The sequence below is a fragment of the Lathamus discolor genome, chromosome 3 (assembly GCF_037157495.1).
Source record: "Lathamus discolor isolate bLatDis1 chromosome 3, bLatDis1.hap1, whole genome shotgun sequence".
Lineage (NCBI taxonomy): Eukaryota > Metazoa > Chordata > Aves > Psittaciformes > Psittacidae > Lathamus > Lathamus discolor.
Window position 1 is genome coordinate 102,157,320 of NC_088886.1, and position 19,564 is coordinate 102,176,883.

The window sequence follows — 19,564 nt, forward strand, 5'->3', positions numbered from 1 at the left end:
AGGCCTCAAAAAAAAAAAAAAAAAAAACAAAAAACCCTCATGCATGTCCTACCTAGCCGTAAGTCCCCATGGCATCATCTTATGAGAGGTTATTAAGATTTGTATAACGTTCAAGCCTCCAACACTGGGTGCTGCATTTGGTCCATAGCTGTCTGGCCAGTTAGTGGAAAACAGGACTGTCCTAAAAGAGGCTGAGTTTATTTTATTTCCCTACACACACCATGCCCTTAAAACCTAGCTCTACTGAGAACAAAGATACCTGCTTTTCTTCTCCCTCCCCCCCCCCCCCCCAAAAAAAGGAACAAAAAGATTGAGTAGCCAGCAAGCTCCTTCCACCATCTTCCTATTCTTGTTGTCACTCCAGAAGCCTAGTTAACATCCCTCCGCAGAAGCTGCTTTCTCAAAAATGGTCAAAACATTCCTAATCTAAGACTACCCAGCAAGAGTTGCACTGCCATCTACAGAAAAATTTAGGAAAAACATTTAGTATTAGTTGATATTAAGGACAATACAGCTTAAAAGACTAACAGTATAACAGTAAGATGGAAAGAAGAAAAAAGCTGTTTGTGCATTAACCAATTACTAAACATCTAGGTACCCGAATTCAGCTACATTGCTTCTACTCACTCCGGCCTGATGCCATGGAAATTCTAAGAACCAACTATATGTTTTGCAGATTTCCCTAGAAACATTAATTCCAAGAAGCAGCTAATCTGGCATCAGATCAAGCACTCAAAATTCTCAATTCTGATGCTTATCAACTGGATTTTGACAGATACTAACTGCTTTTACCCTCACCGCACTAGAAGATATATGATCAAATTATGTGGTTTCTATCTCCCAGCAATCAAAGCATCTGAGGTGCTGATTATTCTCAATGTCTTCAGTTCTATTTTTTTACCTTCTTTATACTTATTGCATGTAGAAAAAGAAAAAACAAGGAACAAAAGTTACATTACCTACATAAGAACGTAATTCCTCAGAGATAATGACTAACTGCATCAGAAATTCCTCTGCATCTTCAGATTTAAAAATAATTGCTCAATCTTTAGGCTAAAGAATTTAAATGTATCATGATTTCTACCAAAAACAACATGCATAGGGAATAAAAAAAAAAAAAACAAAAAAACTTGACCACCACTAAAAGCCAATTCAACAAACATTTCAGAGCTACAATTTCCCCTCAAAACCCAACCTGCCTAAAAATACATTTATGCCTTGCAAAAATAAAATATTTATTATTGATGTTTCTCTCATTTAAGACAAAAAGTCACAGTAAACACTATGATTCTGAAATAGTACTAACAGGATAAAAATTAAAATGGATAGAAAACACACGACTTTCTAGATTCAACAGTAAGTCTTAAAACCTCGTCCTTTCTCCACTTCCTCAAAGCATAGTAAGTTCATTCCTTCATTTTTAAGCCCTCACTAAAAAGTTAATTACTTTCAGTAGAGGAAGAAATAAACAAAAAAATGAACAAAAATATCAAAAGCTTCTAATGTACCTTTGCTCCACAATGCTTTCAACAGCTTCTGTCAATCAGAACATTATCAGTTCACACACAGATACATGGAGGCCACATGTATCAAACCCCTTGATACACAGGGTCCAAAACATTGGAAAGTTGTGTCTTTTGATTCACAAACCACATTGTATGTATCAAAATATCTATATTTAATATTTTTCAAGGGCAAAGTTTAAAAACCTTTTTTCCTGGCATGTGCATGCATGTGTTTGCAGAAAGGGTGCTTGTTTTTACAGCAGCCTACATTAACTTTTTTGTCCCCTATAAGTCAATACCAATAAAACTACAAAGCTCATTCTGCAGAAGTCTCAAACTGCTTTTCCAAGCTGGCCACAATTACAACAACAAGTTAATAACCATTTCTAGACTGTAAGCACTGATGCTCAACATCATTTATTTAAAAGAGAAAGCAAACCATATCATAAGTAGCTGAAAAAATATCAGGTATTTGTATGCAGTTACACAAGAATATAATTACATAGCTATGTCAAATTTTCAGGAGAAAGCTCTGCTGTTCTGCTCTGGGACTACAGCAAACAACCCAGCTAAAAGTACAAATCAAAGTCTAAGCAGGTGCCACAAACCCTGACAAAGTCCAAAAGTACATTACTAAATTCACAGTGGTGTCACAGTATCTAACACGCTCAAAACACATGAAGCATGACACTGATTATACCAATTTTTTTTCCTCTTAGAAGCTCCAATTTTTAATACCTTGTTACTAAAATATGAGTTGCTTAATTCAAAAGTCTGTTCAGGTAAAGGAATATGAACAGTGAAAAGTGATGAAGGACAGACAGACAAGTATTTTCCTCAGGCCCACCAAAATCCCAGGGTTGGCTCCCTGACCTCGGCTGGAGGATCACAGAACTGCAACAACTCTCCATCCTTTCTTCAGGCTGAATTCTGAATCAGTCTTCAGACTGATTTCTTACAGATCTGTTACAACTTTAACACTAAGAAAATGTTCTTATGCATCTTGTGTATCACATCTGAGACATACAAAAAGTCCTGCTATATGAGCTACAGTCAGGTATCTACCTTACAGATTCCATGCTTGAACAAACTGAGAAAACTTCAGTTCAGCAGGGCCTATACATATACAGTATACAAACAAGATGATGCAAGTCAGACAGGCAATAGCTATTTTCTTGCTTTTTCACTCCTAAATTATTGATTTGTAGGAGATATTTAACCTATCATTTGTGGAAATTCCTTTCCTTATCCTTTGTGAGCACTACCATGAGACTGCGTAACGATGGAGCTGTTCTGTCCTAACTGGAGAATAAGGAAAAAAACAAAAAAAAAAGTGCGACTCAAGGTCACCTGTCCAAGTTCTCAACAAGAAGTTTCAAAAAGCTATCAACTACAGACAAAAGAAGAAACAATTCTGAAGTAAAAAAAAAAAAAAAACCAAAACAACAACAAAATCCAAACTACATTAATTCTGTTTTCAAAAGAGATTTAAGCAATAAACTCAAAATACTACATTTATGCCAGTTATACATATAAATACATACTATGCTGTTCATTTCTGAAGATTCATAACTTCCACATGGATGGACACTCCCAATAGGTTCCAATCCTTCTTCATCCCACATATACGTGCCATCAGAGCTGTCAGATGGAGAAAGCTCAAAAGAAGAACCAGCTCTGTAATTCATCTCTGGAGAAATCACATTCTCAGCAGTATCCTTTGTGCTTTCACTGTTGTCATCCACTGCTTAGAGAAAATAGGAATAGTTGAGATTACAAAACCAATCCAATACTTCAAAAATGAATACTAAGATGTCTATTACTGGTACTTGTCTGTAACTACACTGTAACAGACTATCTGAAAGCATTCTACAGTATTGTTCACTCATCCTAGAGGGGGAAAAAAGCTCAAGCTGGTTTGGCAGCTACAACCAAGTATTCTTCCAACCTACATCTTTCCTGGCCTTTTACATTGCACTAATTCATAACCTACATCTTTCCTGGCCTTCTACACTGCACTAATTCACCCATCATGAAAGCTACTTTCTAGAAATCAGTACTTTTTTAACATAAAAGAGGGTGGGTCCAAAAGTGTATCTTTCAGATCCTATCTTTCAACTGTAAGTTCTCTCAAAACAAGTATGTGGGAAGCCCATCATTGTTTTGAAAACGTGGCTTTTATAAACATCTTCTGTCTCTCCAACTACTTTTTAAATAATTAATATAGCATGCGTGGGGGGGAGGGGCAATAGTGACATGGCTATTTAAAATTTAACCAATTTAAATTAGACACACTACACTTATTCCCACTACTCAGCAGCATTACAGCTGTTCTCTGCCTACAGAGGCAGAAGGGAGAGAAAAAAAATTTCTTAAAAGATCACCAGTCCAGAGAAGTGAATCACAAAGCAAGGATATGAAAAAACCCACAACCATACCACAAGCGTGGTTAAAGGAAGAATCTGACATTCTTATCCCATAGAAAAAAGTTCTTTAAAGTCATGCTTGGGAAAGAGAAAACAAATGGGCCTGTATAGAGCAAAGTTCCATTCCGAAACAATTCACAAGCAATGGGCAATTATATAAAACAACTTAATTACAGTTACAGGATCTTGCTTTAGTACCTAAAATTTCAAACAGAACAGAACATAAAGTATTTACCAGACACATTTATATCAAGCCACTCATCAGTATTACAGCAAGATCCTCCACTTTCCTTGAGAGAATTGAACGGTTCGATTGACATTATATTCCCATGATCTAATTCTTGGTGGCAGTTCTCCTTTTCTGGTATTTGTAGAGTTCTGTTTGGGTCTTCTATATCTATGAAATCATCACTGAAGTCTTCACTCAAATCAATTTTTTCAGAGGATGACAAAGAAGATATAGATATTTCATCTCCATCATCACTCATACACATGACTTTTGACCCATGTTTTCCCATACTTTCATGCAAACCCTCATCAGATTCTGTTCTTTGAGTATTGCTCTCTATAACACTGTTTTTCTCAATTGTTCTGTTAATATTTGTTGAGATTTCAGAGTTCTCCATGATGCACATGCCAGGAGTTGTCCTTTTGTTGTTATCGACATTTCCAGCAAATCGCTGCCGGGCAGGCTTCAGCAGAGAAGGCCGACTTAATCTGTATCCAAAAGAAGGTGCTGACCCAGATCCATTTGATAATGGGGGCTTCTTTGAAGAAGGAGTCGACATACCAGAGTAGGGTCTGGCAAATCCGTACTTCATAGGTTCATTTCCATTGGGTACATCCAACTGACATGCATTTCTTGACAACAAAGTTGACCTCTGAGATGTCCTGGCAGCCAGATTTTGAGTATGATAAGGCCTTGTAAGATCAACAGCTTTGTTAAAAGAATGTGACCTGGTTAAAGATGCAGTGGGAAGGAAAGAATTCTGAATGGAATGTGAGAAACTTTGTGATCTTACCATTTTTTCACAGGAAAAAGCCTTGCTGTTGTCTGTAGATTGTGCCAAGCCTTCTCCTGAACTTGTCCTTGTGGAACTGGAATTAGCTCTAGGTCTCTGCAAACCCACCACCGTCCTATTTCCATAAAATCCATTTAAATGTGATTTTGGAGCACTGAGTCCAGAATACGAGGTCCTTCCTGACAGGGTACCTTTGGCAAATTTTGCTGAACTAGAGAGTCCAGGCAAAGACTTTGGGTTTAATTCCTCAGTAGAAGATACAAACATATTGGTTTGTTTTGCTGCTTTTGATGTAACTGAAGCAGTACTGTTCAAACCCACCCTGAGCACATCATTACACAATGCTCCTTGAGACTGAGAATACTTCTCAGAATCAATTAATTTTTCATTACAGTTATTTCTAGAGTTGGTGTCTCTCCCATTATGATCATGAAGTTGGTATTTATTTGACTTTTTCCAGTTGAAAGCAAACGAAGACATGTGAACAGTGCCATTGTGCTTGCCGAAACTTTTGCCACCATTATTCCCTGCTAAACTAACAGCTGTCCCATTTGGCATAGGCTGCAAAACACTTCCTGAAGTTTTCATTCCATATTTCGGTAGCCTGGAAACCAAGGGTGTCCTGATTTGATTTTTTTCTTCCATGAGCTATGTGGTACATTGGTCCTTACAGGGTGCTTAAATCTAAGGAAAAGAAGAAAAAAAAAAGGCAAAAAAAACAACAATATCAGACCTGAATCAACCACACATTAAACAAAATAATTTTATATACATTTGCATCTATAAATTTACTACATTCCTGTGCCTAACTCTACCTGTATGGTGATACAAACTAATCCATGCTAATTTTGTAAACTCCAGAGAAATACCAGTCACCAGCAGTTAGTTGGCAGTAATTGTTACTCAGGTCACAGCCAGCCCCCAGCTTTCATTCTCTAGATAAACTGCCCTTTATTTGTTTATTTATTTATTCCTTCCCTTAGAAATCTATAAAATAAGCTTAAAAAGGGATTGGGTTTGTTGTTGGGTGGGTATTTTGGGGTTTGGTTTCCTCCCCCACCATTTACCTATTTTAAGCAATAAACTGAATTTTTCAACTGTGTTATGATTATTAAATTACTTTGTATTTTTTAAAAAAATCCTACAAATAGAACATAGCACAAATCTGTGGCCAGCAATGTAAAACTGCAAAAACTATAATCTAAAATCTGACTAAGAGCTAATGTTTGTTCGGGCTTTTTCTTCCCCTCCAGTTTCCTCAATGTCTGTGGTACGAGATACAAAAACAATCATTTACCCTCACCATAGCATTGTTTTTCTGGATCTTATTGATGTTCCAAATTTAAGATTAATATATCTAGGTAGCTTTTCCTCTCTGAATGGAAACTATAGTCTATTTTAGTCATTATCTTATTCATGTACAAACTTCAGGTACATGGCAACAGTTACTTTAGATCAGTGTTAGTAAGTGAATTCCAAAGTCTACTTCTGTGCGGCAATATATGAACACATCACCCCAGCTACAAGAGTATGAAATAAGGCACAATCACAGCATGCAGACTCCCTTGTACCTTGAATTTCACTCCCATAAACCTAATTTGGAGTACAGAGACTCCACTACATTCTTTAATGAATATCTCAACTTACAGTCATGTCATTTTGGTCTATTTTGTATCATTTTATAAAGCCATATCTACATTATAGATGTATCTTTTCCCTTCCTTTGTTATACTGCTTTTTGTTTCTTCTTTCCTCATCTACCTATCCATCCTACTATTCGGACAATGTCTGTACCACCCTTTTGTACAGTACTTAGTCTGTCGTTTTGCCTGGCTATACAATACAAACAACTTGTCTGTTATTATTAAGATCTGCAATTCAGATAAGGCCTTAAGAAGTCTCCAAGTTTCAATGCCACATCTTAAGACAACTTTTGTGTTAAATTCTCTGTTTGCAAGACCAGGTTTCTGTTTTTTTTTTTTTTTTTTCCAAGATAGTTGTAAAAGAATATCACTTTTGCTAGGCTATACTTGATGTTTTTATCAGTTCCACTTGCTGGTCTTACAATAGTGTAAAGACACAGTCATTCATACATCATTCCCTGAAACTATTATCCATGTTTCTCTTTTCACAGACCTACACACAGCTGGCAGGACTGAAAAATAAATAAATAAATAAATAAATAAATAAATATTTTTTTTATCACAACAATCAGGATGAGAATCAACATACAGCAAGTAACATTATACTTATTCAAGGTACGGAAAATATCTTGTGTAACAGCAAGCATTACCTTAAAGTGAGTCACTCCCCAGTCTGCAAGACCTCACAAACACTTACGATAGAAATCAAAGTGGCCTTAAATTCATGCAAACTGCAGTACCCTTAGGATTTTGTAAATTAACAGGATGCCCCAGAGCTGTACTTCTGTAAGTAGATCTACATTAAAAAGATATGAAGAGGAACACAGACACACGGCTATTTAGGGGCTTCCACATAATGAAAATAGCAGAATCCACACACTACAAGTGGAGTGCATTTCCATTTAGAAACACACAAACCCAGAGTTTTCATAAAGTTCTTGCACACCAGAGGCACCCTCACCTGGGTGTACAAAGCAGCATGAAAGTTTTCCCCCACCACTCCCTTTAACAGCAAATTGTTTAACTCATTATACGTAAGTCCTTGTACGTGGATTTAGGTGTCTAATGTTAGACTTCTCTCAAAAACAGTATGATGAATATCTACTAAAAATAAAAAATAAAAATTAACAGCAAATCAGTCATGTATCTGTAACCATAAAGAAGAAACTTGACTACAGTGTACCCATGTAACTTGCAAACAAAAAAAATCATTATGCTTTAATATCAAATGTCAGATATTTGTCAAATATATACAGTGAAGGCAATAAATTATACCTTTTCCAAAAAAAAAAAAAACAAAAAAAACCCATGCATTAAAAATGGCCTTTAATATCTTGATGAATTCATTCAAAACAAGCATTATACTGCGTATACATCAAAAGATATCCCAACTCTAACAAAAAATCTTCAAGTCTCAAAGAAATCTTCCAAATTAAAAAAGTTAAATTAGAAAGCTGCTCATTTAACTTTCATGCTTTATGGATAATTCCCATCTCACATCTGTCTACCATCTCTTAGGTGACTGTAAAATTTAAACGAGGCCATTCAATTAGATTACTTTAATCCTCCACCAAACGCTACAAATTGAACTCGAAAAGAAGACCTTTCAGGTCCCTAGAAAGGGTGCTTGCTCATTTATCCTTGATTAGGGAAAGACAAAGCATTATCTTCAAAAGTGTACTGATTGCTTAAAACACTTCAGATAATTAAATTAAAAAGACAAGTAATACTTGTCTGTGTTTTATTAGCTACTGAAGTGTAAGTACTGTCTCACCTTTTCAATTCTAGGTTGTATTTGTTTCCTTGAAATAAAATGTCACCAAAAAAAAAAAAACAACCAAAAAAAAAAAAAAACCACCAAAGAAACAAACCCCAAAACTTAACAGTATCATGTCTGGAAGATGTTTCTTTTCCCAGAAAATGGGAAATTTTCTTTTTAAATTCTCTTAAACATCCTCAATCTTGACATGTATTTACTATTAGAAATAACATTACTTTAACCATTACATTCCTTTATCCAGCAGCACAGTACCTGCAACTTATGATTTCTACATCCCACAAAACTCAGGTTCAATACAATTTAAGTTGTAGTCTGCTGTATTACAATAAAAATTTAAGTATTTTTAGACTTCAGCAATCTATAGATTTTTTTTTTAAACCAGACTTTTAGGAAATGAGTCTTGTATGTTTTGCCTTGGGAAATACATTATCTAGTGCACACAAGCCTACTCAGGAATTAAGCTAATTATAAAGAGCCAAGCCTTACATAATGATCCAGGGAAAGGAATTAAACCCACAGACCCTCTCTGAAGTATAATCTAAGTTAACTGAAAAACTGATACATCCTTACCTTCAAGGATATTCAAGATCCTGCTGATAAGCAAAAGGATATTCACTCTTTCTCTCCTTTGTGCTTTCTGCATTGGATTATTTACACCTCAACGAGCTCCTCCAATGTTAGTGTCAATTAGCAAACACAACATTCACTTTTACTTTGTTCACTGTCTGTTTCAACAACACCAGAAAGGCAGCTTCGTAAGTATGGGCTTCTCAGCAAAGTTTAGCTTTGTACCCGAAACTTCACCCTACACATTTTGGAGTTATTATTACAGCAGAAGACAGCTTAAGGTTCACACATTTCAGTGTTTGGACACCTTAAAATACTGTGATCCCTATGATCCATGCCACCATACTGCTAAACAGCATTTTCAAGTTCCAAACAGATTACTCTGAGTGGGACCAAACTCCTCTCCCACTGTCACAGCAGCATGGAATAAACAGCTGCTGGATGAAACATACCTGACAGACTGGCAACAGATGAGCAATTCTGCAGAACTATTGCTGTGCCAACAGTTTCAGATGTATACTTCATTATTTTTCTCGATTTTAAGACCACCTAATCAGAAACACCGAGTAGCTAACTTAAAGACGCTTTCCTTAGAGCAACTTCCTTCCCAGTGTGAATAATATTTTTCTTGAGGCAGAGACAAACTTAAAGTAACAGGATTGATACATTTGCAACGATCCTCTTGTAACAGGATTGTGCTGGAAAACCAAGATAGTTAACACCACCTTGCTGCTTCTGGATAAGAAAAATGGTACTTTCATGTAGGTCTGTAAGAACCTGGCAACTACAGCGGTACACAAGCTTCCTTAACTACCCCCAAAAAAATCATGTCCATCATTATCCATATATCAGCAAACACCAATTATTAATCAGGTTTTGGATGGGTTTTGCTTTTTGGGGGGAGCGGGGAAAAGGAGTTATTTGGTGTGGGCAGACTGACAGAGTAACTGCTATGAAGCTCTGTTAATATTTCTGCCATTAAGTACTTGATGTTACTGTTACATTCTAAATGAAATTTTAAAATGCGCAGTTACATGAAAATACCTTATTTATACCAGTATAGGGAGGTATTGAATTACAAGGGAAAATATTGCAGGGAGGACCTTGAAACAGATACAGCAGAAAGCTTCTTTAGCAGGTACTTAGGAACACTGCAAGATGCTAGCATAGCTGCAAGCCAATTTTCAGCTTTAAGAGGTCCACAGGAGCTTACCACCTGAAAAAAAAAGGCATGAGATCTAGCTAGCAAACACCTGCTCTGAACAGGACAAGCTCTGAAGAATTAAAGATGATGAATTCTGAGGAAATTGTATACGTTGCATGAGTTAAATCTTCTGAGTGATTACACTTCTAAAAGTTTACAAGTGTCAGATTCTTTTGTGTTGCTTACCCTGCACAGACTGGCTCCAGGTAAAAAAAAAGCTGCTTTCTCTCAACTCCAAGATACAGTAAGATTTATCAGCTCTGCTGTAAAATCTTTCCTTCCTTCTCCTGTCTTCAGTGTCTCTGAAACACTTCTATCAAATCCATTCCCAATGCTTTATGAAGTGATCCATGAATTTTACTGTCTGTTCTATATCCAATCTGCATAATGATTAGTACTAGCTTCTTTAACAGTCTATTCTTTGAAGGTACCATAGTCATAACATATGACACTCAATGCTTAGTGTACCTTATCTCTGAAATCATCGTGTTCTATATTTGAAGTTTACAGATTATGTTCCCAGATCTCAGAGAGCTTAGACACTTTTTCTAAACTTCCTCCTTCACACTTAGGTATGCTGATGTTCTACCGATCTGTAACAGTTTGGCCCACAAGCACCAATCAGAGTTTATCCAAGCTGCTGTTGTGCTGAATTTTATTTACTGTCAGTTAGAAGGCACTAGGTCAAGGAATATACGCAGAGCATGATAATGAATAGAGATAAAGAGAGAAAAAGAAAGACATAATAAGAGATTAGGGTTTCTGTATTTCTAACACTGGACAGTATCTGTAGTCAATACAGCAAAAAACATGTGACGTTCCTTGCAATCTTTAAAGGTGCTGTTGTTCACAAGAATACGGTTTCCTTATGCTTTCTAAGGCTAGAGGACACAAGCACTTACCGGAGAAAAAGAAATAGGGAAATTCAGCTCTCTTTGTAGAAGGCGGCTACCAGAATACTTCCAAAATCAAAAACTCCATCCACATCCCCTACGGCCACACTCTCAATTCACTCCGCCATAATGCCATTTACATTGAGTATCAGGCACCTCAAGGAAGAAAAACGGGCTAAGTGCTCTCTGCCCAGAACATATGCTAAAAATTTGCCCACTTGACCTTTCCCTATTAATAAAATAGAGCCTATACGTTTTAAACCCCAAATTTTTACATCAAAAAGGTTGAAACAAAACAGGATTTCAGTTATAAAACCCGTAAGTTTTTTTTTTTTCAATAAAAAGTCATGCAAATTTTAACTACAAGCAAGGCCTTCATTAGGGTTTCTCACATAGGTAAAATTTGTCCCGATTTCTGCATTCTTACACGAGTAATAAAGCAGAAAGGAGGAAAGGTGCAGATGCTTAGCCAGCTGCAGCAAAAGAGCAGCTTCGGGAGAAAAAAAGAAAAAAAAGAAGATGGAAGAAGATAGCTGGTGACAATGCTGTATTACTCCAAATAAAAGAGAGTATCGAGGCCACCAAAAAGGAAGAAATAGACTTGAAACAGTGTATTCTCGCATTTCTCTTAAGTGTAATAGAGGTTATTATAGTTAATTCAAAAATGAGACATGAAATGCAACAACACTTTTCTGCATTAGTGCTGACAGCCTAACTTTTCTCAAGGATAGAGGTCAGCTAGCAACTGGAATAAAGCACTGCTGAGGCATGACTATCTGAAGCTGCCAATCATCTGATGCATCCTCCTGGGGGAAATGAGCAATTCCCTCTTCAAAGAGAGGGAATTTGTGGCTTCTTGCCACAGCAGAGAAAAAATATAGGTCTATTCTGACTCGGTCAAAATTCTGGAAAATGCCTTTAGTAAGAACTAAATGCAGCTCCAGACAGTGGTGGACACTGGGTTTTCCTTAAGTTTCCTTTTGTGCATTCTTCCAACCACTCATCTAAATGCAGCAGATCCTATCTAGTTAATAAACTATTAATAACATGCACTATAAATACCATGCACTTCGTGTATAACCACCTCTTCAAAACACAAGATCCAGAACATGGTAAGGCTTTCACTGGAAAAAGCACTACATAAAGTCTGCTGATTCCAAGAACAAAGAACAGCTTTCAAAGCATTGTAAGAGGCAGATGGGATAAATTGTAAAAAATCATAAGCAGAAACAACAGACATAATCATGACTAATATACCTCCAATACAGAAACACTCCAGCAAGAAGGAATTACGTGGATTACTTCATTTGTTATGCTGCAGAAAAAACAGCCTTCCTGTGAACAGAATGAATTCAACAGATTCAACCTTAGCAAGCAAGTCATGAAGACCAAGCTTCTTAATAGACTAGCTTAACAGCTCCTAAAACAGCAAAAAATGTATTATTCTCAAAATCTTTGCTGGTGAAGAGATACAAAGAGCCTGTATTTGCTCCAATTCTTTGATGACATGACTCAGTTTAAATTGCTACCAAATTTGGAAGGATAATAAAGAAAAAGTAGAAAACCAAACTAAGAAGAGACATACATTATGTGTCTGCCTTACAGATCTAGTGCTCTGCAATCTAAAGACAAAGTCATACAGAGAACTAAACTATTACTCAAGCATTATTCTTCCCACAAAGAAAACTACTGTGTCTATAAAGCACATCTACATTACTCTCCTATGCCATTTTAACATTTGGTTGTATTTGTCAGGATTTTAATCCTGGAAGATAACCCATAGTTGTGTATATGCATGCATGCATTTACATGCATTCAAAATAACTCCGATCTTTTCCATCTGATGTAGATAGCTGCCTTTCAAGAAAAGTTTTAAAGCTGACATTACTATTTACATCAAAATTGCAAAATAAATTTTATGCTGCAGTTAATATTGACTGAAGAAGAGTCCCAAACATCAACTGCAGTCTAGAATCCAAACTTTCTAGAAGGGACATGGTAGGTATCAACCTCTCCTTTCAAAAATTCGTGATTATGTCAGCACCAAAACAACCGACAGCAGAAACACACTGCTGCTTTTGCTGACAGTATTATTCCTCCAGCAACAGGATTTCACATTGGCAAATTCAATCTTTCAGAAATTTGTTCTTACAAAACAGATTAATCTATCTCCGAGTTCAGACACGAAAGCAATGTCATTCTGCAAATGAGTAGGAACTACATGCTGTTGCCTGCCAAATATTTCACTTAAAAAGAGAGGAGCCTCCCGTCTCTCTCAGAACTCAGTGTCACCAACTGACTCAAACACCCTACTCCCATCTCTTACCTCTACTATGAAAGACTTGCCTTGTTACTGATTCAGTAACAAATTAAAGAGTGAGCATCCAGTTACCGTTTTCTGCTACCTAGTAATGCATGCTACTGGAGCAGGATTTTCTTGCTGATAAGAACAGGCAGGCTGGAAGCCAAGTACAACTTTGAATACAACCTATTATAAATGGAAATATGTTTTTTTGACTGCCACCTTGTCCATCCTACTCCTCTACTTTGTTTATTCAACTGAAGTAGCTCCTCCATCTAAGAACACTGAGCTGTCTTGAGCTAAAACCGACTTAAAACGTTACAAAGAGATATGATTCAATATATTTTTGTATTGATGATATCATGACTAATGACAGAAACAATACTATTCGTCTGAGCCACTGCTAAACAGTTTACCTATGTAGCTGTACCTTAAGATTAAGAATTCCCATTAGTTTAAATCTGCAACAAGGCTATGCTTACCACTAATACATAAGATCTTGTTTTCCCTCCAGCCACACAGGCTCAATCTTTCCACCACTGCGTGAGAAAGAATTCTGGTTATAGGTTAAGCCGAATGACAAGCAGAGATAATTGAAGGAGACGGCATGTTATTCATAAACTTGCTGGTACTGAGGTATCTTCAGTAAGCCTGAAGAGGTTCACAGGTGATAATTTAGCAAGACTAGACAAGATGAAGCAGAAGGAAGATAAACAGTTCTGGGAATTTCTTTTCTACATATTGCCAATGTTATTTCAACATAGTTTAGTTTTCAGAAGATCACAACCTTGGGACAAGAACATGTCACACCATCAGCCACTGCTGGACTAAAAAGAAAAAAGATATAAAAAAATAAGAAAGAAAGAAACTGACAAAGAAAATCTTTAAAACTGGTTTGGATCATGGCAATTCAACATCCAGACAATTCTCCAGCTCAGCCCTCAGCCATACAGTTCTAGCAGCCAACCTTATTCTAAAGGTGATGAATAAAAAGTCACGTTGTCACCTGTACTAGCCTTAAAAAAAAAGTGCACCAGGAAGAGGAAGAATGGGGCAAGCATGAAATGTGACTTCTTCAATCTTCAACTACTCTCAATTTATAGGATTTTTTGAATTTTACCTAGTCTGCTTAGGAACCCTCCACAGATCACTGCTCTGCTATCTCGACCAACCTGACCTTGAGACCCCAAGCTCTTTCCATCCATGACCACCTTAAGCACAGAATTCCAGAGCCCTACTAATAATCCTTCTGAAGATAATTTCACTGCCTTGTGCAGATTCCTGAGGAAAACTACTTGTAGATTCCCTACATTGGAAGAACTGTCCACTTATTTCTGCTCTCCTTGCTACCAAACATACCAGTTGTACTGATCTGTTTGTTTTATATCTATATGCTTTCAAAAAGATACTGGATTACTTATATTCTTTGAAGTGAAGTTTGACTTCTCTTCAACATTCACCCTTCAGCAAAAATACTACAGACATATACTGGCACGTTACAGCTTCCAGTTGACACTTATTGTTGGCTTATTGTTGAACCACACCTTAAAAGTACTACTTGCCTGCTACTGAAGTTAATTTTAGTAGAGCTAGACACCTACAGCTTCTGCCTATGATTTAATTTGTTCCTAATCTCAAAACCAAACTCTCTAAAAATATTTCAGTACCAAACAACTCTGCAAGTTCACCACAGCATGATAAATATCAACATTATTTTGTAACCACAAACTGGCAACCTTCTGCAAGTATTTTAAAGCGTGTTTTGTATTTTCTCACTGATTTTCTGATACACAAATTTTTATCTATATATACCTATCAAGGTTAGTTTTCTACAGTATGGAAGACCCATACTTGTTATAGCCTCACACATCCGCAATTGAAAAGAAAATTCTCAAAGAAACTGACATGTGTAACTTCAGCTACTAGTGACAGTTTGTCCATGTGATCATTTTTCCCACATTAGCTTGCAGTTACAAAGAGACAGTCATTTGTGCTTATATTCCACTTAAATTTAAAGGAAGTTGATACATATGTTTTGTTTAATCAAGATCTCAAAATTAGTCATGATAAAGTATTATTTTTATGAACTACCATTTCAGAAAGCTTGCATGACTGAAAGATTTACATACAGACAGATCAGGATTTTTCTTTAAACTTTGTTTACTGATGGACAAGGCTATGTAGGAGTACAGATTCTGCTCCTTTTTTCAAGTCTCCTATTACTAACAGCAGTAGATTTGGCCTTGCCAAGTTTCCACCTATGCAAGGTTGGTTACCAAGACGAAGGTTAGTTAAAAAACATAGCTTCCTCCAAATCATCAAAAATACCGATCAACACAACTGTGCAATAATTTCATCATGTAACATGAAAAATGCATTTAAGTAAAAACTATCTCCAGCTCAAAGTACACATGATATTGAGTCAAGAGAACTCAGGGTGTTCAGTTCCCCCTTGACACTGCTTATCTTGCGCTGTGTGTGTCACAAGCCATCTGGCTAATTAGCCTAAAAGCACAGTTCTTCTGCTTCAGGGAATGAATTCAGAAATTGTTTGCAATTTAAGGGTTATTCCAGATCTCTAACGTGTTCAACCACCCCATAAAAGTAAAACCTTATCAGCCATTTTCCTCTGGCTAAGAAGTCAAGTGTCCTTGCAGCAAAAACACCGCCAATATTAACCATACTTCTGCTTCAATCAAAGCCAATAAAATGCATTTTACAGCAGACTACCTCAACTCATCACGGACTAAGTGCTCATGAAAATCCCAGCAATCTGTAGTGAAAAAGGCATTTCACTGAGAACTTGTGACACCAGCTCCCCATGTGACCAGGGATAAGCATTCCCCACCCCAAAACTCTCTTGCTTCACTTACTATAGGATATTTTCAGAACGGCTCAATCCTTCCCTTAGAATACAGGACAGATAGTGAACAAAATCCAGATCTCTGCAAATCAAGCTACTCTTGATCAAGGAAGAAACAATATTCCCAGAATGCCTTCCAAAACCACACCTATTTGATAGAAGTTTAACAGTGAGATAGATATGTGTCCCAGAGGTGTGAAGAAATGCAAAGACTGACTAGCTAAACATCAACCCTAGGATAATTATTTTAATGCTGCTGGGATTTTATTGTAACATGCATGCGTTCAGATCTCCAGAGATGTACATAAGCTTTTTTTATTGCTCCCACCTAAACACAATACAAGATTTTAAACCTAATTATCAAAAGTATCATTAGTATTTTGATCTTTTTAGTATCCCTGGTGGCACAGAATTTAACCCTGCCTGAAAGCTTCTAATTAAGATGGTGCTGCTGTTTACAGTTCCAAATAGCATCTAAAAGAGAACACCACAACAACTGCTGCAACTGGCTTTTATTCCTTCATCTGTCTTCCATTTTCAGAGATACACACAGTCTAACAATTTTAGGCGAGCAGTGTTCACATTAAGGATGATGGCATGATGGCTTTTTATCCAGAGAGACAGTGCCAACACTTCTTTGTAACTGGTTTATTCCAAATAACCAATCCCTCTTAAAGGATGATCAGGTCCAAAAGTAATAGGTTTTACTCCACTGAGCTTTTACATGAACAGTACCATTAAATGGGATTACTCGTTAGTATAACAATATATTAAATGAGATCATCACATTAATTGAGATCATTACTATTAATTTTTTCTAAATTCATATATATTATTACTGCACTTCAAAAACACAAGGTACTATAGTGGTCAAAAATACCAAATATGAAATCTTCTAAACATGAAATATTTCTACTGTTTAAATAGCTTTACAATTAGAAGACAATACTGATTTTGGAGCCCAAATACTGAGATTTCTATAATGAAAAGTACTCACTGTAAGCAAAAAATAACTTCAACTTTAAGAACATTTTTTCCATTTCAAGTTCTATGTTAAAGTAGGTTCTTGATTAACATTCAGGCAGCTGTTTATTACTAATTTTCCATGTCAGGCCATAACCTCTTCAGCTTGGAATTACTAAATTTAAAATGGGCCCTCAGAACTTTGAGTTATGCGAACATCACATGCATAAGAAAATATCTGTCAATTGTCATTCAGTATCACTAAAAAATGTAAATATTTACTGCCTCACATTAATGGGATGAAGAGTTTCGTATTTTTAACTAGTCCACAAGAGATTTTGTTATAGTTTCACATAATACTTAAAAGTGGTTCTCAATTATAAGAACATAGCAAAATGAGACCTTAGATCCAACTTAATTTTGCTTTTAATGCCTTCATAATGAAAAATTCTATTTTGCATCAAATTGGGACTCAAAGCCCACAAACAACAGGAACAAACGCACTATAAAGATGAAATATGAACCCTAAAAATTGATCCAATTCCCTTGAAAAGGAGCAAACACCTTTATACCACATACATCTGGACAGAGTATGAGATCTACAATCCTCTCTTAAACTTGTTGTCTGGCCTGGACAGTAATGCTTTGCTACAGCTTTAAGCTCCCACTCAGTTTTGCTTTCTTCAACCGAATCAGCTCGACTTCCTCCAACTCAAAGTTAAAGGCTGAAGCTGCTTACGTTTCATTGTGTGTCAAAGTGCATTTAATAGAATACATTGATAACATCAGGCTCTGGGTGAAGCCTGCAAAGTCTTGGCATCATTAAAGCAAAATCATCATACATAACATCCCCTGTTGTTATAATCGAAATCTTTACAGATTATAGCTAATTAGATAATCAACTTTTGGTTTTTGTGGTTTTTTTTTTTTTTCTTAAACTGCTGTCTATGAACAACCACATTCTGGGTACTTTTACTTCTTCCCCTTTTTGGGGCTACAAAGAGATCTTCGCAACCAGGGCCTTCAGTAGCTGGTTCCCAATATACCTGCAGGTATCTGTCACTAAACAGTATTAAAAGACGCATAAACCACTACAAAGCAGGAACCGAGGGAGGAACCCAGCGGCAGGCCTGCCTTGCTAGATTGCCTTCAACCTCGGGGATCAGCTCAGCTGACGAAGCCGAGCGAAAGCCCCGGGCACGGCCAACCTGGCTGGCACCGCTGCGAGTGCCCTGCCATCCGCGGGAGGCCACACGTGTGGCACGGCTAGCAGCCAGCGGCACTGCCGGAGCCTCAGCTGACATTCAGGCCCCCAAAAAGGTGAAGGCTGTGCCCGGCACGGACACGCAGGAGGCGGCTGCCCCGCCCGCCCTTCCCCAGCCTCCTGCGGCCTGCGCGGCCGGTGATGCTGCGGCATCCCCTGCCCGAGACGACGATCCCAGACCCAGCGGACGAGGGGCGGCGGAGCAAAGGGAGGAGGCAACGACCGCTCCCCGCTCGGCGCCGACCAGAGGACCCCCAGCCGCTCAGCCCACCGCGAGAGGAAGGGGAAGAGCGGCAGGAGGGCGGCGCGACAAGCCCCCCGCCGCTGCACTCACCGCCGGGACGGGCGCAGGCCGGCACCGCCGCCTCTTCGGGCAGGCCCGCAGCGCCCTGCGCCCTCAGGTACCGGCCGCGCCGCCCCGCCCCGCCCGGCCCGGCCCTGCCCTGCCCTGCCCGCGGTGGGAGGGCCGGCACGCGCAGCTCGGCCGCGCATGCCCCGGGAGCCGTGCGGGCCGCCTCGCCACGCCCCTCCGCGCCCGCTCGGCTCACGCTGACGTCAGCGCGACTGCCACCGCCCCTCGTCGCCGTCCGTTAGGGCGCCGCGCGGGCGCGTTCTCCTTTCAAACGGGTCACGTGGCGCTGGCGGCGAGCGCAGCTGGCGAGGAGGTGGCGGCCCGGCCGGGCCCGCAGCGGCAGCGGTGGCCGCGCACTGTGCGTGTTGCCCGGGGCTTGCAAGACCGTGAGGCGTGCGGGCTGCCCGGCTGCGTTCTGCAGCGTGCCCTTGCAGCAGGTGTGCCCGTTGATGGAAGCAAACGGGACTGCTGGCAGTGCTGCAAGTGTGCTGGGGCACGGAGAGCGCTCACAGGGGAGCGGGGGGGCCTCAGCAGCTGCGTGAAAAGCCCGGGAGGACTCTAGCATAGTGCACAGCGACACGCAGATCCGCGGGGGACTAGGCTTTCTCCATGCCAGGGCTCATGGGAGGACTTCAGAGCCTGGTTTCCTCGAATGTCCAGCCTGTGCAAGGAGTCCGAAGGCACTGACAGTACCAGGAATTTACACGAGGTTCAGGAAGTTACATGCCTGTGGTTACATGAGATGGTTCGGGATCATTTCACCCGGTTTTTATACCACAG

At 38.7% G+C, this 19,564-nt stretch overlaps 1 protein-coding gene across 6 annotated transcripts in view; it reads right to left on the bottom strand.

The window, feature by feature from the left end:
• Positions 1–18,869, bottom strand: part of CCSER2 (coiled-coil serine rich protein 2) — a 69,959-nt gene extending 51,090 nt beyond the window's left edge. For 2 of the 6 annotated variants that reach the window (XM_065670837.1, XM_065670839.1), the window contains exons 1-3: positions 18,767–18,869; positions 4,167–5,637; positions 3,050–3,249 (exon numbers count right to left, since the gene is read on the bottom strand). In XM_065670837.1, the coding sequence (XP_065526909.1) occupies positions 3,050–3,249; positions 4,167–5,598 (1,632 nt within the window). In that variant the 5' untranslated portion in view covers positions 5,599–5,637; positions 18,767–18,869. Of the gene's footprint in view, positions 1–3,049; positions 3,253–4,166; positions 5,638–7,246; positions 7,333–7,557; positions 7,628–18,766 lie in introns of those variants that run through there. The other 4 variants (XM_065670834.1, XM_065670838.1, XM_065670836.1 and 1 more) reach the window with 3 other exon arrangements.
• Between the last annotated feature and the right edge of the window lie 695 nt (positions 18,870–19,564).